At 56.5% G+C, this 21,417-nt stretch overlaps 3 protein-coding genes across 6 annotated transcripts; all 3 read left to right on the top strand.

The window, feature by feature from the left end:
• The first annotated feature begins 5,531 nt into the window (after positions 1–5,531).
• On the top strand, positions 5,532–12,450 carry DUSP15 (dual specificity phosphatase 15). Its single transcript, XM_014890147.2, has 7 exons — positions 5,532–6,023; positions 7,539–7,572; positions 9,475–9,557; positions 10,008–10,057; positions 10,669–10,743; positions 11,190–11,361; positions 11,533–12,450. The coding sequence occupies exons 1-7, from the start codon at positions 6,003–6,005 to the stop codon at positions 11,743–11,745; spliced, it is 648 nt and encodes a 215-aa protein (XP_014745633.1). The 5' UTR covers positions 5,532–6,002; the 3' UTR covers positions 11,746–12,450.
• A 2,700-nt stretch (positions 12,451–15,150) lies between these two features.
• Positions 15,151–18,424, top strand: LOC106861640 (interferon regulatory factor 4-like). Of its 4 annotated transcripts, XM_014890146.2 has the most exons (8): positions 15,220–15,514; positions 15,978–16,167; positions 16,369–16,409; positions 16,650–16,755; positions 17,053–17,154; positions 17,239–17,634; positions 17,748–17,866; positions 17,958–18,424. In XM_014890146.2, exons 1-8 carry the CDS (start codon positions 15,341–15,343, stop codon positions 18,096–18,098), a joined length of 1,269 nt encoding a protein of 422 aa, XP_014745632.2. In that variant the 5' UTR covers positions 15,220–15,340; the 3' UTR covers positions 18,099–18,424. The 4 variants fall into 4 exon arrangements, with proteins under 4 accessions (XP_088031016.1, XP_014745632.2, XP_088031015.1 ...); XM_088174890.1 differs by having other exon boundaries at positions 15,151–15,514; positions 16,369–16,755; XM_088174889.1 differs by lacking the exon at positions 15,220–15,514 and having other exon boundaries at positions 15,703–16,167.
• A 1,003-nt stretch (positions 18,425–19,427) lies between these two features.
• On the top strand, positions 19,428–20,834 carry FOXS1 (forkhead box S1). Its single transcript, XM_014890088.2, has one exon. The coding sequence runs from the start codon at positions 19,443–19,445 to the stop codon at positions 20,781–20,783; it is 1,341 nt and encodes a 446-aa protein (XP_014745574.2). The 5' UTR covers positions 19,428–19,442; the 3' UTR covers positions 20,784–20,834.
• The last annotated feature ends 583 nt before the right edge of the window (positions 20,835–21,417 follow it).

The following is a 21,417-nucleotide window of genomic DNA, read 5'->3' as shown; positions in this document are numbered from 1 at the left end:
TTCCCAACTATTTTCAGCCACCTGAACTGAAATCCAACACTATATGATGCTATCTGAACGAAAAATAGTAAAAATCAGAAATAATCAACAAGTAATGGAAAAGGAAAGAACAACTGCCCTGAGCTAGTGCTGTAAATGAAGGTGAGGCATTGGCACAAGTTGCCCAGAGAAGCTGTGAATGCCCCGTTGTGATAAATCAAGGTTTGATTAGATAAATTGGTTGAGCCCTGCGATCTACTGTTTTCCAGATAACCCATCTACACAATGTGTCATTGCATCAGATAAGGGAAAAGGCTGATAAGAAGCAGTTCCTGCAGAGGTGGGCTGAAGTTTTTTGTCATTCCAGTTTCCTCTCTTCCGATAAAGCACAGCTGCATGTTACAGTGTAAAACCCCCCCAAGCGAGGTATCGAGGCATTTCCCCTAAGGTATAACCCGTGGAAGTCTTTGTTGTGTGTGGGCTCCTAATGAATGAAGACTGTGACCATCATGTAGACCACAGATATTGAAACTGCAGTGATCAAATCTCATCACTGGATCCACGGGTGGTGATATTTTTCCTCTCCCCTATCTTTTATTGTTCTTTCTCTTATGTTTTTCACCTTGTTTTATTTTTATAGAAAATAATCAAAACAACTGTGTGTCTCCTTTTCTTTTAAATTGTTTTAAAACAAACCTGCCTCATATAGGCACTTTGGTCATTCAGTGTCGTTTCACTGATTCACCCTGATTCACCCCAAGGGATCTATAAAGAAGAACCTCAGTTACCACTCAGAGGTGGGTGGTAACACCCATTCCTGGAAGTGCTCAAGGCCAGGTTGGATGGAGTGTGGAGCAACCTGCTCTAGTGGAAGATGTCCCTGTCCGTGGTAGGGGGGTTGGAACAAAATCTTCACATCACCATGTCTCCAAATCTTGGCACACCCTCCTCCAAGGCAGCCTGCTGCACCCACACTCAGGAAAGGCTTTTGATCATTTAGAGTGAGCGTGAACACTGCTGAACTTTCACAGAGAGAACTGATAGATTTCTCTGTCTCCTAAACCATCAAATTGAGGTGGCATACCTTTTGGGAAGATGTGTTAATCAAATGAAAGCTATCAAACTCAATACAGCAGCAAATGTGACACGTTGAAAATCAAATAGTCCCCTCCCGTGAATCACCCTCTCCTTACATTCTGTGAACCCAAGGAAGAAGAAAGGCTGCCAAAATTCAACCACTAACAGTAAAACCAGGAGTGACATTTCAGCTTTGTTCTGAGCTGATTTGTCAAACTGTCATTTCCAGTGATCTGGTGACACCAGTTTTCCAATGAAAAAGAACTGGAGAGAGACAGGGTGACAGCAGCAGCGACTGGCCAGCCGAGTCCTGTAGGTGTTTGCAGGAGTTGGAAGTGACAAGGTTCATCTGATGCATCTAATACCAAGCACTAGAACTGCACAGTCCTTTTCTTACCCTGCTGGAATCTTAGAAAATCCTGAGTTGAAAGATACCCACAAGGATCTAAGTCCAACTCCTGGCCCTGTGCAGGACTACCCAAAGAATGGATAGTAAAATATAACAAATGTGTATATTATACATACATATGATAATATAACCCAGTTGCTGCCCAGTGTTAGATGTACCTGAAATTGGGAGTTTATATATAAATATGCACACGAAGTATAAAAAAATCAGATCCCAGAGATAGTATTCAGCCGTTTGGGAAAATCCATTGTAAAAACCTTTATTGTTACCCTGGATAATGGTGAAGGAATGCAGCAGAAGGATGGCATGGGAGAACAGACCAAGCACTGGCAGAAGGAGAGGATGAAAAAAGAGCAAAAGAACAAAATGCCAGTTGGATATTCCCAAAGAAAAGACAGTCATTCTCACCTTCTTCAATCAATTATACATCTCAGTTTTCAGGAACATTCCCCCACCTTGTGACTTGCCAACCTACAGATGGAAGAGCAGACTTAGTGGCTTTAATGTTAGCATTTCCTGCAGTTTTCCAGAATTTCAGTGCAGAAGACCGGCATAACCTGATTCATCAGCTGCTCGTGTGCAAGCATGTTTATTTAAGATTATGGGGGCAGGGAGATTCAACAAAAACCCCCTCATGTTTGTGTTTGGAGGATTCCTGGAGGAAAGGCAGAGCAGGCAGCCTATGGGGAACTCCCGTAGCACCAAATAAACAAACTCTGTCACACGCTTCCAGAAATATACGTAACGCAACATATGTTGTTGGGAATTTTAAGTCCCATTTTAAATTTGTGTACGTTACAGAAGAACTTAATTAAACAGGAAAGTAAAAAAATGTTGGGGAACTATGGTAAATGAGCAGAAAAATCCTGAAGACAGCCTAGGCTGCACATTGCATAAAAGAAGGTGAGGAGGGAGATAAGGCACCCAAGGAGCACAGGTCCCACGCTGCTGCTCAGGTCCAGCTTCCCCCAGCCCCAGGATGTGGCACTGGGCACATCCTGACCTTCTACTGCCTCTGAGTGTGGATATCACAACACGAGGCTGCTCCAGAACACAGACCAACAGAAGGAGCAACATGGAGTTTATTTTTACTTGCCTGCAAGTTTTGAGGTCAGCCATAATCTATTTAAATTGTTGGTATAATTTCAGTAATCACAGGCTTTTTATATATCCTTATTTACTGTGTTCTGGTTATTTACCATGTTAATTGAAGTTATGGGGCATAAAATCAGCTTAATATAAGGGTTTTGTTGCCAATTAACACTTCCCATTTGTAGAGTTAGATAATCACTAGCTGCTATCCTCCTGGTTGTAATTCATGAGTTAGTTTGCATAATTACCTCCCAGTCACTTCTCACAAGGGTAAGACAAATCCTCCTGTCCCAGCCTCCTCACCAGACCTGCTGCACAAAACAGAGGGACTGCTCACTCACAGGGTTGTCTTTTTAATTATGCACCACAGCACAACACTTGGGATGTTAAATGGCTTGAATCTTCTGGCACGGGCAAGGCATTTCTCAGTGTCACATGGTATTGTCAGAATTTCTAAAGGAAACACAATTTTTTCTTAATCCCCAGATCACTGGCTGAAGTGGAAGCTGTAGCGTTCAGCACAGTTCCAGATTTGGGAGGACAAGCATGACTCAGAGCATAAGGCTGCCCTTTTCTACCTGCAGGACAGAGAGAAGCTCATGCCAACCATATCTACCCCAGCTTATGCTTCAGATTGGTAATGGATATCCCTTCCTGGAAGTGTTCAAGGCCAGATTGGACTGGGCTTTGAGCAACTCGGCCTAGTGAAAGTTGTCTCTGCACATGGCAGGGGGGGTAGAATGAGTGAATGAATTTTAAGATCCCCTCCAACCCAAACCATTCTGGGCTTCTGTGATAATGGAATCTCTCTTCACATTCTCAGGATGGAATTCCACCCAGTAAATTTACACCAGACTTGACATCTAACACAATGGGATTTCCCTAAATCCAAACAGATGTTTTCAGAGCTCCATCTTTGGGGGCTGCCCTAATGTTCCTTAACCAGAAGTCCAATTAGGCACCTGTCCTGCACACACCTTCTTGCACACCTGCAGTTGAACAGAAAGATTTCAGAGCATGAATTCAGCCATAACCCCATAGCCAGAACCCCTGGGAGCACAGTCTGTTCCTCCATACAGAACTCTGCACTTTATACCTTCACCACTGAGTTAACTTTGGCTCTACAAATAAACTGAGCTGACTTTTGGCTGCTGAAATAAACTCTTACACAAGAAGCAGTGTTTTGGTGGTACATGTTGATCAGGAACCTGGCCAGGAGCATGGCTACTCCATGTAACCTTGCTCTGCCCAATTCTTCCTGCGGGTTTCCTGCATATTTTCCTCTCCCTCTGAAGAACGAAGGCATCCATTCATCTCTCACTTTCCTTGGGAGAGCACACACTTACCAGTTTCATAACCCAAGTGATGCCAGGGATCTTACAAAATTCTTCCACAAACAAATAGTAGTCTGAAGGCACTTTGAGGGTCTTCAAAATAAAGGCACTCTTTCTTGCCTCAGGCTTTCCCGCTTCCCTTTCTAACTGCTTCCGAAACCTCTTCAGATCCTTTGCTGAGCAGCTGTTCTGACTCAGCTGGGTAGAAAAATACAAGATTCAGCACAACAAATGCTCCCACAGTATGACTTGCTTTAATTGCCCTTGAGAAGCTTCTGGGGATCAACTGCACTACATATTCTGAGAGGAAAAATAAATAAATATGGGTACCACTGAGAACTGTTTTTTTTTAATGAAGGAAGAGGATCAATTTCAATTTTCTGTCTCTCTGCATGAACACTGGGAGCTAGAACAGAGCAAGTCTTACAATCCATGTCCCACCATTCCTGCTGTAGCTTTCTTCTGCAGCAAGCATCCCCCTCTCCAAGGCAGGCAGCTGCCCACAGTTACCCTGCTGCATCTCAGGGACAGCACTCCTGAACCACTGCTGGTCAACCCAGTGCTACAAACCAACCCAACCTCCCTCCATGGAGTCACAGACTGGTTTGGGTTGGGAGGGACCTTAAAAGCTCATCCCATTCCGCCTCCTTTCCATGGGCAGGGACACTTTCCACTAGACCAGGCTGCTCAAATGCCACGCCTGGTGGTGGCTAAGGCTCCTGTTGGGATTACATCCTGCTCAACCACTGTGCTGCAGGAGACATCGCCCAGGAGAGGACAGGGCTGTAGGTGTTTATATACTGGAATGGGCTGCCCAGGGAATGGTGGAGTCACCATCCTTGGAGGTGTTTAAAGAAAGACTGGAGTGGTGCTCAGTGCCCTGGTCTAGTTCACAAGGTGGTGTTCAGTCATAGGTTGGACTCTATGATCTCAGAAGTCTTCTCCAACCTAATTAATTTATTATACCTGTAGTATCTAAACCTGCCCATAGATACCAACCGTACTCCCCATACACTGTGGGAGGCTTGAGGAGGGGGGCATATCCTTGCCCTCACCTACACACGACGCATGTGGGGCTTAACATGCTGCCCCGGGAATGTGCAGAAGTTGGGATACAGAGCCGGGAACCCACCGGGAACCCAGTGGGAACCCTCCGGGCCCCGTTCTGAGCCTGGTCGCGACCCCCGACCCCCGCCGGCCTTTGAGGGCGCCGGAGCCCGCCCGTCCCCATGGCAACCGCGCGGCTGCACGCCAGGGGGCGCTCTCGGCAGCCGCCTCCCCACACTGCCCCCTCAGCCCCCGGCCGGATCCCCCCGCCCTGTCCCGGCCCCAGGACCCCCGGCCGGACTCTCCCTGCGCCCTGGAGGCGACACGCAGTGGTGGGGAGCCCCTCAGCCCTGCTCCTCGCTGGCGCTGCCCATCCTGCGGCCCTGCGAAGTCCCCAGGACACTCCTGCAGCCCTCCGGGCAAGGCAGGGATCCTGCGGCACCTGGCTGCAGGTGGGCACGGGCAGGAGTGGGCTTGGAGCGGGCAGGGCAGGGGAGGTGTAGTGCAGGCAGGGGTGGGAACGCTGCGGGCAGGGCAGGGCAGGGATAGGTATGGTGCATGCAGGGGTGGGCATGGCGTGGGCAGAGGTGGGCACGCTGCCGGGCGCTTCGCCGCGCGGCCGCACAGACCTTCCTTGATGAAACAGGACAAAGGTTTTGTTCTTCTCCCAACAGTGCAGCCTTGTGCGGCCGCGGGCAGCGGCGACAGGCAGCAGCCAGCGCGGCCCCGTGCTCCCACGCCACGGCGCAGGGGGGGAGTTTCTCCTCCTTTGTCTGCTCCCGGCCAGGCAGCAGCCGGTGCGCGGCAGCGCCGGAGCAGCCGGGGAAGGGCCTCGGCAGGAGCCGCGGAGCACGGCGGCCGCGGTCCCCTCTGCCCCGGCACAGCCACCGACCCGGCCCCGCCGCGCTGGGAACGAGCAGCGATCCCGGGGGAGCCAAGCTCTTCATGACGGGAAGCCGACCAGGCAGCGGGGACGGCAGCTGCGCCCGGGGACGGGGAGGACGGCAGCATTGGGGACAAGGACACCGGCGACCCGTCCCCACCCCCGGCGCCCGCCGTCGGCCATGGGGAACGGCATGAGCCAGGTAACGGGGAGGCTGGGGCGGCTGCTCTGCACTTCGGCCATGCCCGGTGCTGGAGGTGGGAGACCCTTACCTGGCGGCTGCCTCTGCCGTGCCAAGCGGCATTTCACCTGCCGGGACCGGGTCCGGCACGGGGCTCGGTTCTTTGATTATTTGTTTATCTGTCGGCAGAGCAACACCGGAGGTGAAACAGGCAGGGACACTGCGCTTGGACAGATGACAGCTGCCCTGGGGGAGTGGAGGGCAGGGGTCACAGTGTGTTCCTTCAAGGAAGGGGGGAACTTTTCCCAACACCTTTAATCCCGAGGAACCAGCACTAAGCACACGCTGGGAGCGTTGTATGACCCCGAGCCTGGTGGCCCCGCACCCCCTGCTCAGCGGGTCTGTGCTGTGCGAGGGGCTCGGTATCACGGGGCAGAGGGGATGGACACTATTTTATTTATGTGCTGCCCCGTTTTCTCCTCGGAGGAGCGGATCAGCAGGGTGCTGGGGACAGGCACATGCTGTTTATTCATGGTTCAGTGTCCTGCCCTTGGGAACTGCCCTTGCTAACTGGCGCTCTCCCACCCGCTCCGCTCAGTGCCGCAGCTGCGAGTTAAAGGCACCCCGTCGATAGGAAATTGATCTAAAATCGCAGGAATCACAAAAAAAACCCCCTTTCTTTAAGCTGTTCATTCGAGAGAAACGTTTCCAAATGTGAGCAGTGAGACAAGTGTGAGTCCAGATGTGCTGGTGAAAATCACCTCCACCTGCCCTGGGCACCAAATATTGCTGCAGGGAGAAACTGGCGGAGAACCGGCTGGATACAGGATTGAACTCACTGCCCAGGCTGTGTGTGAGGGCGAATATAAAATAGCTCTGGATTACAAGGTTTGCAAGGTGTCCTGCTTCTGCATCTGCAGTGCTGTGAACAGAGGCCTTGTCAAGTAATTATCTTTTCATCACGAGAAGTGGAATTTCCCAGGGGAAATGAGGTGAAGGCATAGTGTCCAGAGCAATCTGTGCCTGGGCTGTGAGAAATGGGCTTCCTGCAGTGCAGAGTGAGGGGAGTGAAGCTCAGGGCTGGGGGAAGCTACATCCCCTACAAGCTTCTCTGTGCCTGTTGCTTTCCCATCCCTCGAGCAGCAGGGCTTCCACAGGTCACGGGTATAATCCAAGGCTGTACAAAGGTGTATGCAACTTGCTGAGCTCAGGTAATAAACCCCAACAGAGGACTGATTGATGATAAACAAGAGGAGCAATAAAAAAGCTGTGTCTGGATCCTAGTGCCCATGAGAGCGCCAGGTGGTTGCAGGTGCCGGGGCTACATCCTGGATGCCAGGGCAGTGGCAGCCCTGGGAAGGCACAAGTCCAGCTGCCCTGGCATCGTTCCCATCCTGGGGTTGGTGACAGTCATGTCAATGCCAGAACTTCAGCCCCTCCAACCAGGGTCACTACTTCCCAGTATGGGTCCCAGCAGAGTGGGTACCACAGCACAAGGTCACTGCTTACACTGCCACTTCCCCTTGTGTCCCACAGATCCTTCCTGGCCTCTACCTTGGGAACTTCGTTGGTAAGTGGAGCCAACTGTTGAAGAGATGTTCTCCAGCTGGGGAGTGAGGTTTGCTTGAGCTGGTGTCTCCCTGCCTGCAAATGCTGCCTGACATCCTGCCTGCACCCACCACCCTGCCTGCACCCACTGCTCTGCCTGCATCCGCAGCCTGCTCTGCTCTGTCGCCCAGTTTGGGTTGGCAGGAGTGGGAGTGAAGACACTGTAGGAAAGGCAAAGCAGAGACCCCTGCCTTTGCATGGTTTCCTTATTTAACGGCTGTCCTGAGCTCTTGGGGTACATGGGGGAAAGGAGCCAAGGAGGAAATATGGATCCCATAGAGCAGAGGAGCTGGTGGTGCCACACGGGTGCAAGGGAGCAGGACTGGGGCACTTCAGGGTAATGCTTACCAGTTTTGCAGCTGCAGAAGAGGCCAGAGAGGGCTGCCCACCCTCAGGAGGGAATTTCCCAGAGGCAGAACAAGTCACACCAAGTCACTGTGTTAAGGAATTTTCATAGTCAGGGGATAGTTAATGACCAAGTGTTGGCATCTGCCATGACAAACCACCATTTATGGGTACTCCTGCCTCCCTGATGGCTCCTTTGCCACCCTGATTCCTGCTGTAAGCGCCGTGGAAGTTTAAAACCACTGGTATGAATTGCTAAGGAAATGTCACTGGAGTGGCAGCCCTGTTCTCCCTGTGCCCCATGGAGCACTTTGGGTTGGGCTGGGTGGGCTGTGGCTTGCTGGGAGCAGAGGGACAAGGGCACCCAGCTGACAGGGTCATCAGGGGGTTTCTGTGAGCAGCCTCTGCTGTGGGGCCTAGGCCTGATGCCATCCAAACACTCCTAACTCTGCCAGGCAATCCAGGGTGACAAGATTCTAGGCCTGCAACATGAAGCTCACAGAGACATTTCCTCCAACTGGAAGCTTTTCCAGCCCCAGTAAGCCTTGATTCCAGTGTCACCATTTGCTGTCACTGCCTGCTGAGGTGGATTGGAAAGTGGCAGGTGTCTGAGTCCCCATAAGGGTCCCCATCTCCCTCGCCTCACAGATCACAGCTTCCCTGCAGAGCATCTCCCTTGAGACTCACTCCTATTAAAATTCACATCATGCTGTTAGCACATCCGGGCTGGATTCCTGAGCCAAGGTTTTACACCACGTGAAAGTTTAGAAACCCAGAAGAATGAGACGGGGAAATGTTTCCCCTCCTCTCTGGCCGCGCTTGCTGCATCTGCTGGTTGTGGCATGAAAGGGAGGCACTCGGAAGCTGCTCAGCAAGACAAGCACGCTCCCCTCCCTGTGCAACAACTGCTGTGCTGGACCAGAGGCCAGGATCACATCCAGAATGCTGAAGCATTGATGAGAGGCAGGGCATCACCCCAAACAGCCAAGGACACCCCATTTCTGTCCACACAGCTGCAGAGAGAACAGAAAACAGACCAGAGAGCAGCAAGTTCAGATGTTTCTACAGAAAATCAGAGTTGATGTAAATTGCTGCAGCTCCACTTCCACAGTTCACAAGATAAAGCAGATCTCTTCTGCAGCAAGTCCCAGTGCTATGTATGTGTCTGCTCAAGGAGGGGTGGGCAGGGCACAGATCTCCCCCCAAAGTGGGGACAAGTACAGGCAGGAGAGATACTACCTGCTGACTCCGAGTGTTTCTGTGGGGGTGTGAATTGTTCAACTAGCATGAGCAGCAAGGAGAAAGGATCAGGGAGAGGCCTCTGGTTTGGGATCATGGGATTGGTATTCCAGGTTTCCATGTTTGCCCATGTCTGCACTGCTGCATGTGGGGGTGGGATGCAGTCGATCTGCTGGAGCAAGGCTCTGTGTGCTGGCTGGCTGTAGAAGCAGGGTGGGAGCACTGTGGGAAGAGAAGGGTAGGAAATAAATACATGTTGATGTCTAGTTTTATCTTTCAGATGCCAAAGACCTGGAGCAGCTAAGCCGGAACAAAATCACCCACATTGTTTCGATCCATGAATCCCCCCAGCCCTTGCTGAAGGTAGGGTTCTGCACCAGATGTCACCCTGTAAATCCCTGCAGCTCCTTCCATGCTGCATCTTCCTTCCCCCTCTGAGCATCCCATGGCACGTACACCTCTCCCAGGTCACTGATCCCAGAGGAGCTGGAATACCAATCCCATGATCCCAAACCGGCATGGGAAACTGGCTGTCTTGTGTCTATAACCCGGCCTTGAACACTGACGGGAAACAATTTCCAGCTCTCCAGACTCCTCTTGTTTCCTATCTCCTCCCACAAGTTGCTGGTGTCCCCTTGCCCTGCCCTTCACCCCAGGGAGAGTGTGGCCCCATCCCCATGCAGGGGGGATTCTGTGTGGGGGAAGCAAAACCCTGTAGGGCAAGGAGCAAAGGCACTGCCAGCCCCACTCTGGCCATGTATGATACCCTGACCGCAGTGCCTGAGCTTCTCCTCTTCCTATTCTGTCTTCCAGGACATTACCTACCTCCGCATCCCCCTGCCTGACACCCCTGAAGCCAACATGTGAGTACCCTGGGGAGGCTGGGGATGTGCAGGGAGGCAGGAGGGTGACCAGAGGTGAGGGTTCACAGTTTCTCAAGCCCTCCATGTGCTTTCTCCAACTTCTCAAGCATAACGACCCACAGGCTGGAGATGTGATGCCACAGTGCAGGGAACTACCCTTGGACCCCAACAGCATCCCAGTTCAGTGACTGATGCGAGGGTACGAGCCCTGGGGTGAGGTGTGGAGCAGCCACTCTGCAGCACCCATGGAGAGGAGCAGCAGGCATCCCCCCAGAAAGCATCTCCCTCTGGAGAGGGGAGAGCACATAAAGGGTGTGGAGCCAGCTAAGGGCACAGGCGTGGCTGGAGATTCGAGCAGCCAGCGTCCCACTGCCCCAGCATGAGTCACACAAGTCACAGGGCAGCCCCGTGCATCCCCAGCACAGTGTCCCCTTCTGTGTCCCCAGCACAGAATGAGCTGGCAAATCCACCTTTCTTTGGTAATAAACAACACCAAGCTGCTCAGGTCTCAGCAGTAGCTGGCTAAAACATGCAGGGCTGTTCTGCCTGCAGCTAAAAATGCTGTTCCACCCCTGAAGTTCTTATTCTGTCTGGTTTATTTTTCCTGCTAGCAAGAGGCACTTCAAGGAATGCATCAGTTTTATCCATCAGTGTCGCCTGCATGGAGGGAACTGCCTCGTCCACTGGTAATGCTTCTTCCCCTGTGCCCACTGCTTAGCAGATACAGCCCCCAGCCCCTAACTTTAACTGCAACCCCTGATCAAAGCCAGCCTGTGCCAGAGGGCTCTGTGCCAGTGGACCCACCCAGGATCCACCCTTGGCTGTGGCTTGTGACTCAAATCCAACGGGATCAAGGCAGTCGTGGAGCCGGGGCAGCTTTTTGCTGCAGCTGAGTCCACGGGATAAGCGGGTTTGGGGCAGACAGCCAGGCAGCGGCTGCTGCTCCCATTCCCTGTAGAGTGGGTATTTATAGGCACTGATGGCCAGGACCTTGGAAGGTCTCAGGCCTCTGGGAGAGCAAGTCCTTGGAAAAGAAGAACTTAAATATCTGAGGCACAGGGGTGGAGGAAGAGACAAGCATAGGGTCAGGGTGTGGCACTAACGCCAGCTCTTCTGCATTTTCCCTTGCAAGCCTTGCTGGCATCTCCCGCAGTACCACCGTGGTCGTTGCCTACGTCATGGTTGTCACGGAGCTGAGCTGCCAGGAGGTGCTGGATGCCATCCGAACCATCCGGCCCGTCGCCAACCCCAACCCCGGTTTCAGGCAGCAGCTGTCTGAGTTCGGCGGCAGCGCAGCCCGCAAGGTGGGACAGGCCTCTGCCTCCCGTGCCCTGCTCCATGGCTGAGCCTGCCATGAGTCTCAGAGCAAGGACGAGTCTTGAGGGGGCTCGGTTTCTTCCCTGCTCCCCTTGCTGGCAGGCTTGGACCTGCCCTTGTAAACTAGGACTGTATTTTACCTCTCGCTCCTTCCCCAGGTCCGCAAGCACCTGAAGCAGAGGTATGGGACGTCCCCTTTCAATGATGAGGAAGAAATAAAGGCCTTGCTGCCAGTAGGGAGAGAAGGAACATCCAAGACAGAGGGAGCTGTGCAAGGACTGGTCCCAAGAGCCAGAGACATGAGGAGCACAAGTCCCTTCCTGCTGCGGGTGAAGAGGACGTTCTCCTGCATCCCGGCTTGTTTGAAGTGACCCAAGCCAAGGGAGAGCAGTGAGCATCACCCAACAGCCTGTGAGAGCTGAAGGAGATGCAACACAGTGGGACAGGGAGCACTGGGCAGGGACCTGCACAAAGCCCAGCTCCTTCTCTTCTGGGTTGGGAACGCTCCACCCTCTGTCTGGGCAGGCTTCATGGACACTGTTGGGCTTTCCAGCACATGCTGGGCTCATCTTCACATCCGGTGTGCTGGGGACACAGGTCTCTGCCCCTGGGTCACTGCAAGCTCCTGCTTGGGGCAGAACACAGAGGGGGTTTCTTCTGCCACAGGCCAGTACCCAGGTGTTGCCAGCAGCAGCTTTAGCACGTGGGTACCCACTGCATGGCCTCAGGGTGTACGGGAGAGCCAGTGCTCCCCTCAGAGCGGTTTTCCCACCAGCAGCACAAGCTCCCAGTGTCCAGGCTGCTGTGGAGCAGGGACACACCAGTGTGCCAGCAGGTAATGCTACCACACAGGCTCCCAGGCAATGTTCCAGCTCCAGACTGGCCAAGCACAAGCCCTGAGCAAGCACTGTAGTTTTAGGAATCCATCACACCCCATTCCCACCTATCCCAGGGCACAATCTGTAACAGGTGGGAACCAAGCATTTAACCTGGCCAGACCTCACTAGAGCAGAGCCTTAAGCCATTTTGCTTAAAGACTTTCTATGTCCCCCAGTAATAAACACCCTTCTCTGTGGTCTGACTGTCCTGTGATGGCCGGGTTGAAATGGGGATGCCAAGGGGGAAGGTCCCAGCATGGGACCAGTCTGGAGCTGCTGCTGCCCACGCTCTGAAGTGGACTGGGGACACGCATGCCTGGACAGGACTCGCCCTGCTGTCTTGTGGGAAGTTGACAAGGGAGGCCAGAAATGTGAGTGCCTGGGCAGGGCTCTCTGGCGACAAGCTGCTCCAGGAGAGGTTGGGAGCAGCAGGTGGGAGTTCATCTGGAGCCTGTTTCACTGTAGCCTCTCCACTCACTGGATCCAGGAGCACCAGGTCCAGGAGTCTGCTGGCTCTAGCTGCTGGGAGTACTGGGAGCCTGGCACCAGCTGAATATCACAAGCCCCAGACCTGTCCTGTTTACACCTGTTCCTGGAGCAGATTCCCAGGTGGGAAAAATTCTGAGGATGCCCAGCTGGGTCACCAGCATTGTCCCTGTTGAGACTCAGAGCATGTTTCTGGAGTCCCCCTCATCCCTGCCCCCCTCTGCTAGGGGGAAGGGATCCCCCAGGAGACAGAGTTTCAAGACCAGGGTTCCTTTCTGCTGCTGTCATCTGCCTGCTGGGCTGGGTGCTGCCTTGGGGTGACCCAGGCAGACTGGGAGCTCCACCCTCTCTGAATAACCAGGGGTGCATCATCCTTCACTGCTCCTGCACCATCTGTCATGGGATCCCACTCTCCTCCTAGTTCTTTCCAGGCTCCTCTACCCACTCCCTCGCCCCCAGGCCAGGCTCTCCAGCACCCTTTGGCCTCCTCAGCACCCAGTGGGGTGGAAGCCCTGCAGCCCAGGACCATGCATCTGGTATGGATGAGTGCCCCATGAACAACTGCACCCTCCCACACTGGGACACCTTATGCCAAGGTGTTTATACCCAGGAATTCCCCTGTTCCCACTGTAAACCACACAGGGCCCTGGCCCCTCCAGCTCAGCTCTACAGCACAGCAAAATGTATTTATTTTGGCAGATCTGGTTTACACAGCTTGGAAAAACCCGGGCAAGGGCAGGGTTAGATATGAGTTAATGTTTGACTGCCTTTTGAAGCTCATTTTGGCATGAAAATTTCAAGGGTTAGGCAGCTTTACCTCTCTGAGAAGGGAGAAGCACGATGAGGAATACAGTGGGGAATCTGGCTCCTGAGCGTCCTCGCTGATGCCCGGGTAATGAGATCCCCCGGGGCCTGCGTCACCAGGCGGCTGGGCTGCCACACCACATGAAATCCCCGGCCGGCCGATAAAGCTTTTCCCGGCGGGCTGGGGCTGAACAAACGAGCCGGCGGCTGCGATTATCTCCTGGCCTTGGGTGTAATCAGTGCAAGCCACTGGGAGGCTGTGCAGAGACTCCTTGCCATTGCTCTGCTTCCCAAGGCAGAAAGGGGAGATGTGGATTCTCTGTCGCTAAGTTCCCAGGCCTTTTTCCCACAACGTGGCCCCACAGCTCACCCAGATGAGGGGCACAGGTGGTGCCTGGGCTTCATTTTGCAACAAAGGGCTCCTGGACAGGCTCAGTAAGGAGAGAAAACCCCTGCCAGTGTGGCTTGCTCCTACACCCCGGGTGGCCCCATGTGCCCTCTGTGCCATGTGGCTGTGCCCTGTCCTCACATCCTCTGGGAAAGCCCAGGACTGGGCTCTCTGCCACTGATTATTCATTTGAAGATTTTGCAGCCCCAGTAGCTCTGAGGAACTTCACTTCTCTTGTCGGCCAGAGGTGACTTTCTCTGACTCAGAGCAGGAAAGGAGACCTGGGGCACTGCAAAAGGAGACTTGGCGGGGGGGGGGGCAGCAGTCGGGCAGAGGAGCAGGGTTTCCCTGCACAGTGACATGAGACTCTGCAGCAGTGATGGAGACCCAACACCAGCGTCCCCTCAGAGTGGCCCAGCGACCCAGCCCGTGCCCTGCTGGGGGCCAGGGATGAGCTGGTGCAGGATGTGTCCCACCCCGGTCCCGGCAGCCCTTGGCACAGCTCATCCGCCCTTCCCACCCATTTCCCGTTCGACTCAGCATCCAGAGCCCCGCGAGGCAGACGTGAGCATTAGAGCAGAGGAGAGATTTGAGAGATGTGGACATGTGACTGTTCACACCACCCTGGAAACCCCGTGCTCTTTCCGCAGCTCCCTGCAGCTCCCCATACCCATCGAGTGAGCAGCTGGTCCATGGGAGGACGCAGCCCCTGGAGCTGGGATGTGTCTGTCTGGGGCCCCAAAGCAGGAAGTAAAGGGAGTAGGGTCCCTTGTCCCCTTCGGGGAGCATGTGGAGACCTGACAGTTTTAGGGGAAGCATTTGGGAGGGGTGCAGGAGAGTTCCATGTGCCTTCTGATCCTTTGTCCCTTCTCCTGCGAGTGCAGGGTGCCTGTGTTGAGAAATACACCTAGTGCAGGTATCTTGGTATGTAAATTACCAGTGCGAGCTGCACATTGTGTTCTGCACGGCAGGAAAAGGCTGGAGCCCCAGGCAAGAGGCAGGAATGTGCGCCCACCCTTTGCCTAACAAAGGGCACTGCCCGGGGTGGCGGGGGGTAAATCACCCAGAGCCTCCGCAGGAGCCAATGAACAGCGGGAAGAGCCTAAAATCACAACTAGTGTACATGGGTGCACACATTGTGAGCATCTGAAACCTCGGGGATGCCTTTTTTGGGGTCCCTCCTGGAGGCACCAGCTCCAGCTCTTCCCGTTGCTGTAACCTTCAATTACATCACTTTTTCCTGAACACGGATGTCTGAAGCTGCTGCTTGGGGAAAAGTGGAGCAGAGAAAAAAATTTAACACCCGTCCCCCCACCCCCACTCCGCCTTGGGCCAGCCAGAACCTGCAGCGTGGGCCAGGAAAGGGAAAGTGAAAGCAGGAGCCGCTTTCGGTTTCGTCGCCGGGCCGCGATGGCGGAGCCGGGGGCGCCCATGCGGCTGAAGGAGTGGCTGATCGCGCAGATCGACAGCGGCCGGTACCCGGGGCTGCGCTGGGAGAATCGGCACCGAACGCTCTTCCGCATCCCCTGGAAGCACGCGTCCAAGCAGGATTACCGGCAGCAGGAGGATGCTGCGCTCTTCAAGGTACTCCGGGCTCCCCGCGGTCCCCACGCGACCCTGGGAGCGTCCCTGAGACTGACTCCCGGGTTCCGTGTGCACTCCCGGGCCTCCCCATTGCCCGAGGGGGTCTCCACTGCCCAGCTCCGTGCGCACCCCGGAATCGCTCACGCAGCTCCGTGCAGCCGAGCTCCATGTGCACCTCCACAGGGCTCTCCATGACCTGACTCTGTGCGCAGCGCTGGGACTTGGCTCCATGCACACCCCTGGCACACACCTCCCAGCTCCGTGCACACTCCCGGGGCTCCTGGCTGCCCAGCTCCGTGTGCTCCCGTGTGACCCCACAGCACCCATCTCCCCGCAGTCCCCCAGGACACACAGCCCCGGTTCCTCAATTCCCCCCCACCCCGGTGGACTCATAGCCCGGTGGATCCCCTTGGACAGACGAGATGCGTGTGAGGTTGTGCACAGGGCACTCTCTGTCCTGCAGGCTTGGGCCGTCTACAAGGGGAAGTATCATGAAGGGACGGACAAGGCCGACCCCTCCACCTGGAAGACGCGGCTGCGCTGCGCCCTCAACAAGAGCAGCGACTTCCAGGAGGTGCCCGAGCGGAGCCAGCTGGACATCTCCGAGCCTTACAAGGTTTACCAGATCGTGACTGACAGAGCCTGTGATGCAGGTACGTCCCCGCTGTCCCTCCTGCTGTGCTAGATGTGGGGTTGATACCTGAAACATGCCTGTACAAGCCCCGTGTCCCACAGACATTACCCTTCCTCCCCACTCCTCTTCCTCTCTGGGTGTCCCAGTCAGCCAGCTGTCTTCCCTGCGGTTGTTCCTGCCGTTTACCAGGGGTTCATCCATTCTTTCTTGCTCTCTACAGAGGACAGTGACACACAGTCCCCAGGCAGTGAGGACCAGCAGGTGAGCCTGCCCTGTGCCATCCAGGCAGGGGAGAAGGTGGGACCCTCAAATTCCCCCCTCACCCATCAGCTGCTCCCACACTTGCACACTGCCTGCATTTGTCCCACGGGGCATCAGAGAGTCTCCTGTGCCATGCACTGCCAGACTTTGGCAGGGGATCTGCTGGCTTATGGGGTCCATTGTAGAGTCAGAATCCCTCTCTGCCAGCTCAGCCCTCACCAAAGCTGCTCCTACCCCCAGGGCAGCACTGCGGGGAGTCCAAAGAAGGAGGAATGCCAGAAGGACGTGCTGGAGAGTGCCCACGTGTCTCCACAGCCCTGGCTCTCTGGTCACCCAACCGAGCGAGGTGAGGAGGGTCCCTCTCGGTGGGATGGGGCTGAGGGCAGGGAGCACACACTTCTGCCAGGATCCTGTTCTCCTGTGCTCCTGCAGGCAACCCCTATGGGGACTGAGGTATGAGGTACGAGGTATGAGGTATGAGGACTCCTACCCTACCCCAGCAAAGCCATGGATATAATGAGGCCCAGTAATGGGCAAACACAGTGGGAAGTGAGGGCCCAGGGGCTTGGGCCAAGAGAATGCCTGGGCGTCCTTGGGGTAACTGTCCATATCCTCTTACCACCTCATCTCTGCCCTGGTCCAGGGTGCCTTGTGAGGGGAGTCTTCTATGGCTGGAACTCGACCCATGGCCAGCTTCTGCCTGGACCCCCGTCCTACCTCCCTGTGGAGGATGTCAACAATTCAGGTAGGAGCCATGCTACAGGTGGCCATGCCCTGGGTGGCCCTACCAGCACAGATTGCCCATGAACTGACCCTCCCTTTGCCCCAGACTGCTGGCTCCACATCCGCCTGTACTACTGCGATGTGCTGGTGAAGGAGGTGACCACTCGCACGGCCGAGGGCTGCCGCATCACCACCAGTGCCGTGCCGGCCGACAGCGAGCATCTCTACGGCCCCTCCTGCATGGAGCAGATAAAATTCCCCTCACCACAGGTGCTCAGTGGCCATGGCCACGTGGCCTGCATGACTGACGTGCTGGAGCGGCTCTTGCCCCACCTGGAGCGTGGGGTGCTGCTGTGGGTAGCACCTGAGGGGGTCTTCATGAAGCGCCAGTGCCAGGGCAGGGTGTACTGGAACGGGCCACTGGCCCCGCACAAGAACTGGCCCAACAAGTTGGAGAGGGAGAGGACTTACAAGCTGTTGGACACGCAGCAGTACATACAGCGTAAGTTCCTGGGAGACCTCGTTCCTCTTGGGAAGAGGGGCAGGTCCTGCCCTGGTGTGGCTGATGCAGGCTGCCAGGACCCCATGTCCCCTGACAGGATTGGTGTCTTGCAGAGGTGCGGGAGTACCTGAGTAATGGGCAGATCATGCCACAGTACCAGATCTACCTGTGCTTCGGGGAGGAATACCCCACCAGAGCTGGGCATCCCTTCCAGAAGCTCATCATGGCTCACGTGAGTACCCACTGGGGCTGGTGACCCTTGAGCCATTGCAAGGCAGGGACACAGACCTATGCCCATCCTCTGTCATTCTGTGCCTCTGCAGGTGGAGCCAGTGTTTGCACGGGAGCTCTTCCATCATGCCCAGCGCTTGAGGCCGACGCTGCTCTGCAATTCCCCCCAGCCCTGTGCCCCTGGCACCTCCAGCCACGTTCTCCATGTCCTCAAACAGCTCTGCCAGCCCTGAACTGGGTGGGAGAGAAGAGCTCAGTTGCCATAAAGTCTCAGAGTGGGAGGCTCTGAGCCCCACGGCCCCACTCCAGCTGCATGTCCCAAGGAAGAGGCCTCAGGTTGCTCAGAGTGCAGGACCAGACAAAGACAGATGTTAGCTGGGGTGGGCAGGTGCTGCTACCCCTATGATTGCTGTATTTATTCGCCAGGAGTCCCCCAGGTGGGATTTGTTGTGTGCCTATTCGGCAAGCCAGGGTAGGCCTGGCTCTGCCCTTGAACCTTGCACTGTCAGGACTCGCTGTTGCAAATCTTGGAAATAAAGGTTGTATTTTCATATCGGTATTAGGGGCTGGCTGTGGTGTGGGGGGCTGGTTCTGGTCCAAGCAGAGCACAGGTGGCTGGGTCCAGAGCTGGGTACCGCTTCCAGAAGCTCATCATGGCTCACGTGAGTACCCACTGGGGCTGGCGACCCCTTAGCCAGGCACAGGGACCATTGCAAGGTAGGGACACAGACCTGTGCCCATCCTCTGTCATTCTGTGCCTCCACAGATGGAGCCAGTCTGGACTCCATCTGAGCCCAGACAGAGCTTCATGTGGGCAAAGCCAGCTCAGCCCCAAACACAGGGAAACAGTGTGAGACAACTCCCTGCCCCAGCACTGGCTCCAGACCTGTCCTGCCCCTTGTCCCAGCCCCTTGGCAGGGGTGAAGGCAGCAGCAAGGTGCCTTTGGCTGCTCTGCTGACTTGGCAACACAGAAGGCTGTCCCAAAGGCAGTCACTACCTGTGTCTGCTTACACTCATGAAAGGTGTGATGAGGCTCCTGGGGCCTGTGCTGTGCCCAGAGTTTTGGGAACAATATAGGGACCTGGCACAGGATCCAAGCTGGGGGCAGGAGCTGAGACACTGGGGTGAGCAGGGGGCAGATGGGCATCTGAGGGCAGGCAGCACCCTCAGTCCTGCCAACATCCCTCACTCAGCCTCACTCTAGGCCCACCCAGAACCCAGCTGCTCACCGTGAGCAAGGCAGGATGAGAAACAAGTCGTGGGAACCTTCCGTGGGAAAAGGGGCTGGGGGAGGCGGGGGCTGTGCCCGCCTCTGCCCTGGGGAGGCCGCGGCCGTGCCAACCCCGGGGCCACTGGCTGCTGGCCGCGGGCCTTGGCGGCGCATCCGTCCGTCTGTCCACAGGGACCAGTGCTGGACGGCAGAGTCCCGCTCCGCCCTGGGCGGCCCCTCAGAGGAGGGGCCGCCGCCCCCTCTCTGGCCGCCGCGTTTTAACGGGCCGTGCTGGGGCCGTGCGGCAGAGCGGGAGCGGGATCGGGAGCAGCGGCAGAGCTGGAACGGCGGGGGCCGCCCGGGACGATGCAGCCGGACCTCCCCGTCGGAGACGCGGCGCTGCGCAGCCCACCGGCCCCTGAGCCGGCCGGTGGCGCCTTCCCCAGCGCTGAGGCCACCAAGCCACCTTACAGCTACATCGCCCTCATCACGATGGCCATCCAGAGCGCGCCCGAGCAGCGCATCACCCTCAGCGGCATCTACCGCTACATCATGGGCCGCTTCACCTTCTACCGAGAGAACAAGCAGGGCTGGCAGAACAGCATCCGCCACAACCTCTCCCTCAACGAGTGCTTCGTCAAGGTGCCCCGTGATGACAAGAAGCCGGGAAAGGGCAATTACTGGACCCTCGACCCAGACTGCTACAACATGTTTGAGAACGGCAGCTTCTTGCGGCGCCGCCGGCGCTTCACCAGGAAGAGGGGCCTCCGGGATGCTCCAGGCACTGAGGGAGATGAAGGGCGCGGGAAGACCCCCAGGCAGCGAGGGCTGCCCACTGCCCCGCTGCCGGAGGAGGGGAAGGCAGAGGGGGGCTACTCCTCGCCGTCGGCCACAGCACGGCTGCCGAGCCCTGCCGCTCTGCCCGAGGGTGCCGGGGTGCCGGGCTGCTCTGAGCCCTGTGCCCGGCGTCAGCCGCCCAAGGCCAGGCAGCCCTGCCTGTACCTGCCGGACATGCCACAGCCCAAGGGGCCGTTCTTCACGCCCCCTGAGAGCCGCCCGCCCAAGGAGACTGTCTTCGGGGGGCTCCCGGCGGCACTGCAGCTGCCCAGGCCAGGTCAGTACCCATTGCCCAGTGAGCGCCCGGCCCAGCACCAGCACCCTGCCCTGCTGCCTGCCCTGCTGCCCACCCAGCACAGGGACCCCCCGCAGGACTCGCCGGCCACCCCAGACACTCCCCCAGAGCAGCTGGAGGGCAAGGAGCTGGCTGCCCCTGGGTTGGGGCCGTGCCAGCCATTCGGGCAGGTGCCACCTGCATTCCCTGGCAACCTCCTAGGCACGGGCAAGCCCTCTCCATCCTGCTTCCTGGAGGGAGAGGGCTACACGCAGCCCCACCTACCCGTGTTCGGTTCCTTCAGCCGGCCGGGCCCCGAGGCGCTGGGCAGCAGCTACCAGTGCCGGGTGCAGGCGCTGAGCTTCTGCATGAAGGAGCGACCCTGCAGCACAGCGCTGGAGCATCTCCTGGCTGCAGCACCCCCGGCTTCCACCGCGCCCCGCCAGGCACCCTTCGGGGCCATGGGGCCACGGGCAGGTGAGCAGAAGGAGCCATGGGGGCCAGGGACCACGATCCCACTGCAAGGGGGTAATGGCTACCCCCTGGGGCTGCCCCCCTGCCTCTACCGAACACCTGGCATGTTCTTCTTCGAGTGAGGAACTCCCCACCCTGGGACAAACCAGCACCTAATAAAGCACATTCCCCAATGCTGCCTCTGTGGTCTCTGTGCCCCATTCGAGGTGGGCAGCGGGCAGGGGCAAGCTGGGGACCCTCAGCCCCAGCTCACGTGCTGGCTGGGGGATACGCGTGCCCAAGGCCACCTGGCACAGCCTCCATCCCCACCAGTCCCTCCATCAGTGATCACTGACTGGATGGTGAAGCCATGCGGGGATGGGGCATGGCCAGGGTCAGACCACCTACACCCAGGTCCTGTGTTCCAGGGAGATAGATGCTGGGGACGAATGCCACAATGTGGGGCCAGGAGCCCCTGAAGAGCCATCCCATGGTAATGCGAGGGAACTTTGTCCCTGGGGATCAGGGGGATGTGCTTCAACAGAAGTTATCCCCCAGTGGAGCCCCACTGTCACCTCCCCGTGCCTAAGATCCCTCCAAATTTCTGGGTTTGCACAGGGTGGCACACGTGGCACAAGTGGCACCAGCCTCAGTGTGTGGCCCTGCAAATGAACTCGTGTTGCCCCAGACTGTGGGGAGGCACCAGGGGTTGTGGCACAGTGTGGAGGCTCTGCTATGAGGGGGGCAGGGCTCCCTGCCCCCCTCGTCTTTGCTCGT

The sequence above is a fragment of the Sturnus vulgaris genome, chromosome 17 (genome assembly GCF_052056855.1).
Source record: "Sturnus vulgaris isolate bStuVul1 chromosome 17, bStuVul1.hap1, whole genome shotgun sequence".
In the NCBI taxonomy this organism is placed as follows: Eukaryota; Metazoa; Chordata; class Aves; order Passeriformes; family Sturnidae; genus Sturnus; species Sturnus vulgaris.
This window is presented reverse-complemented; position numbering and strand designations above follow the sequence as displayed.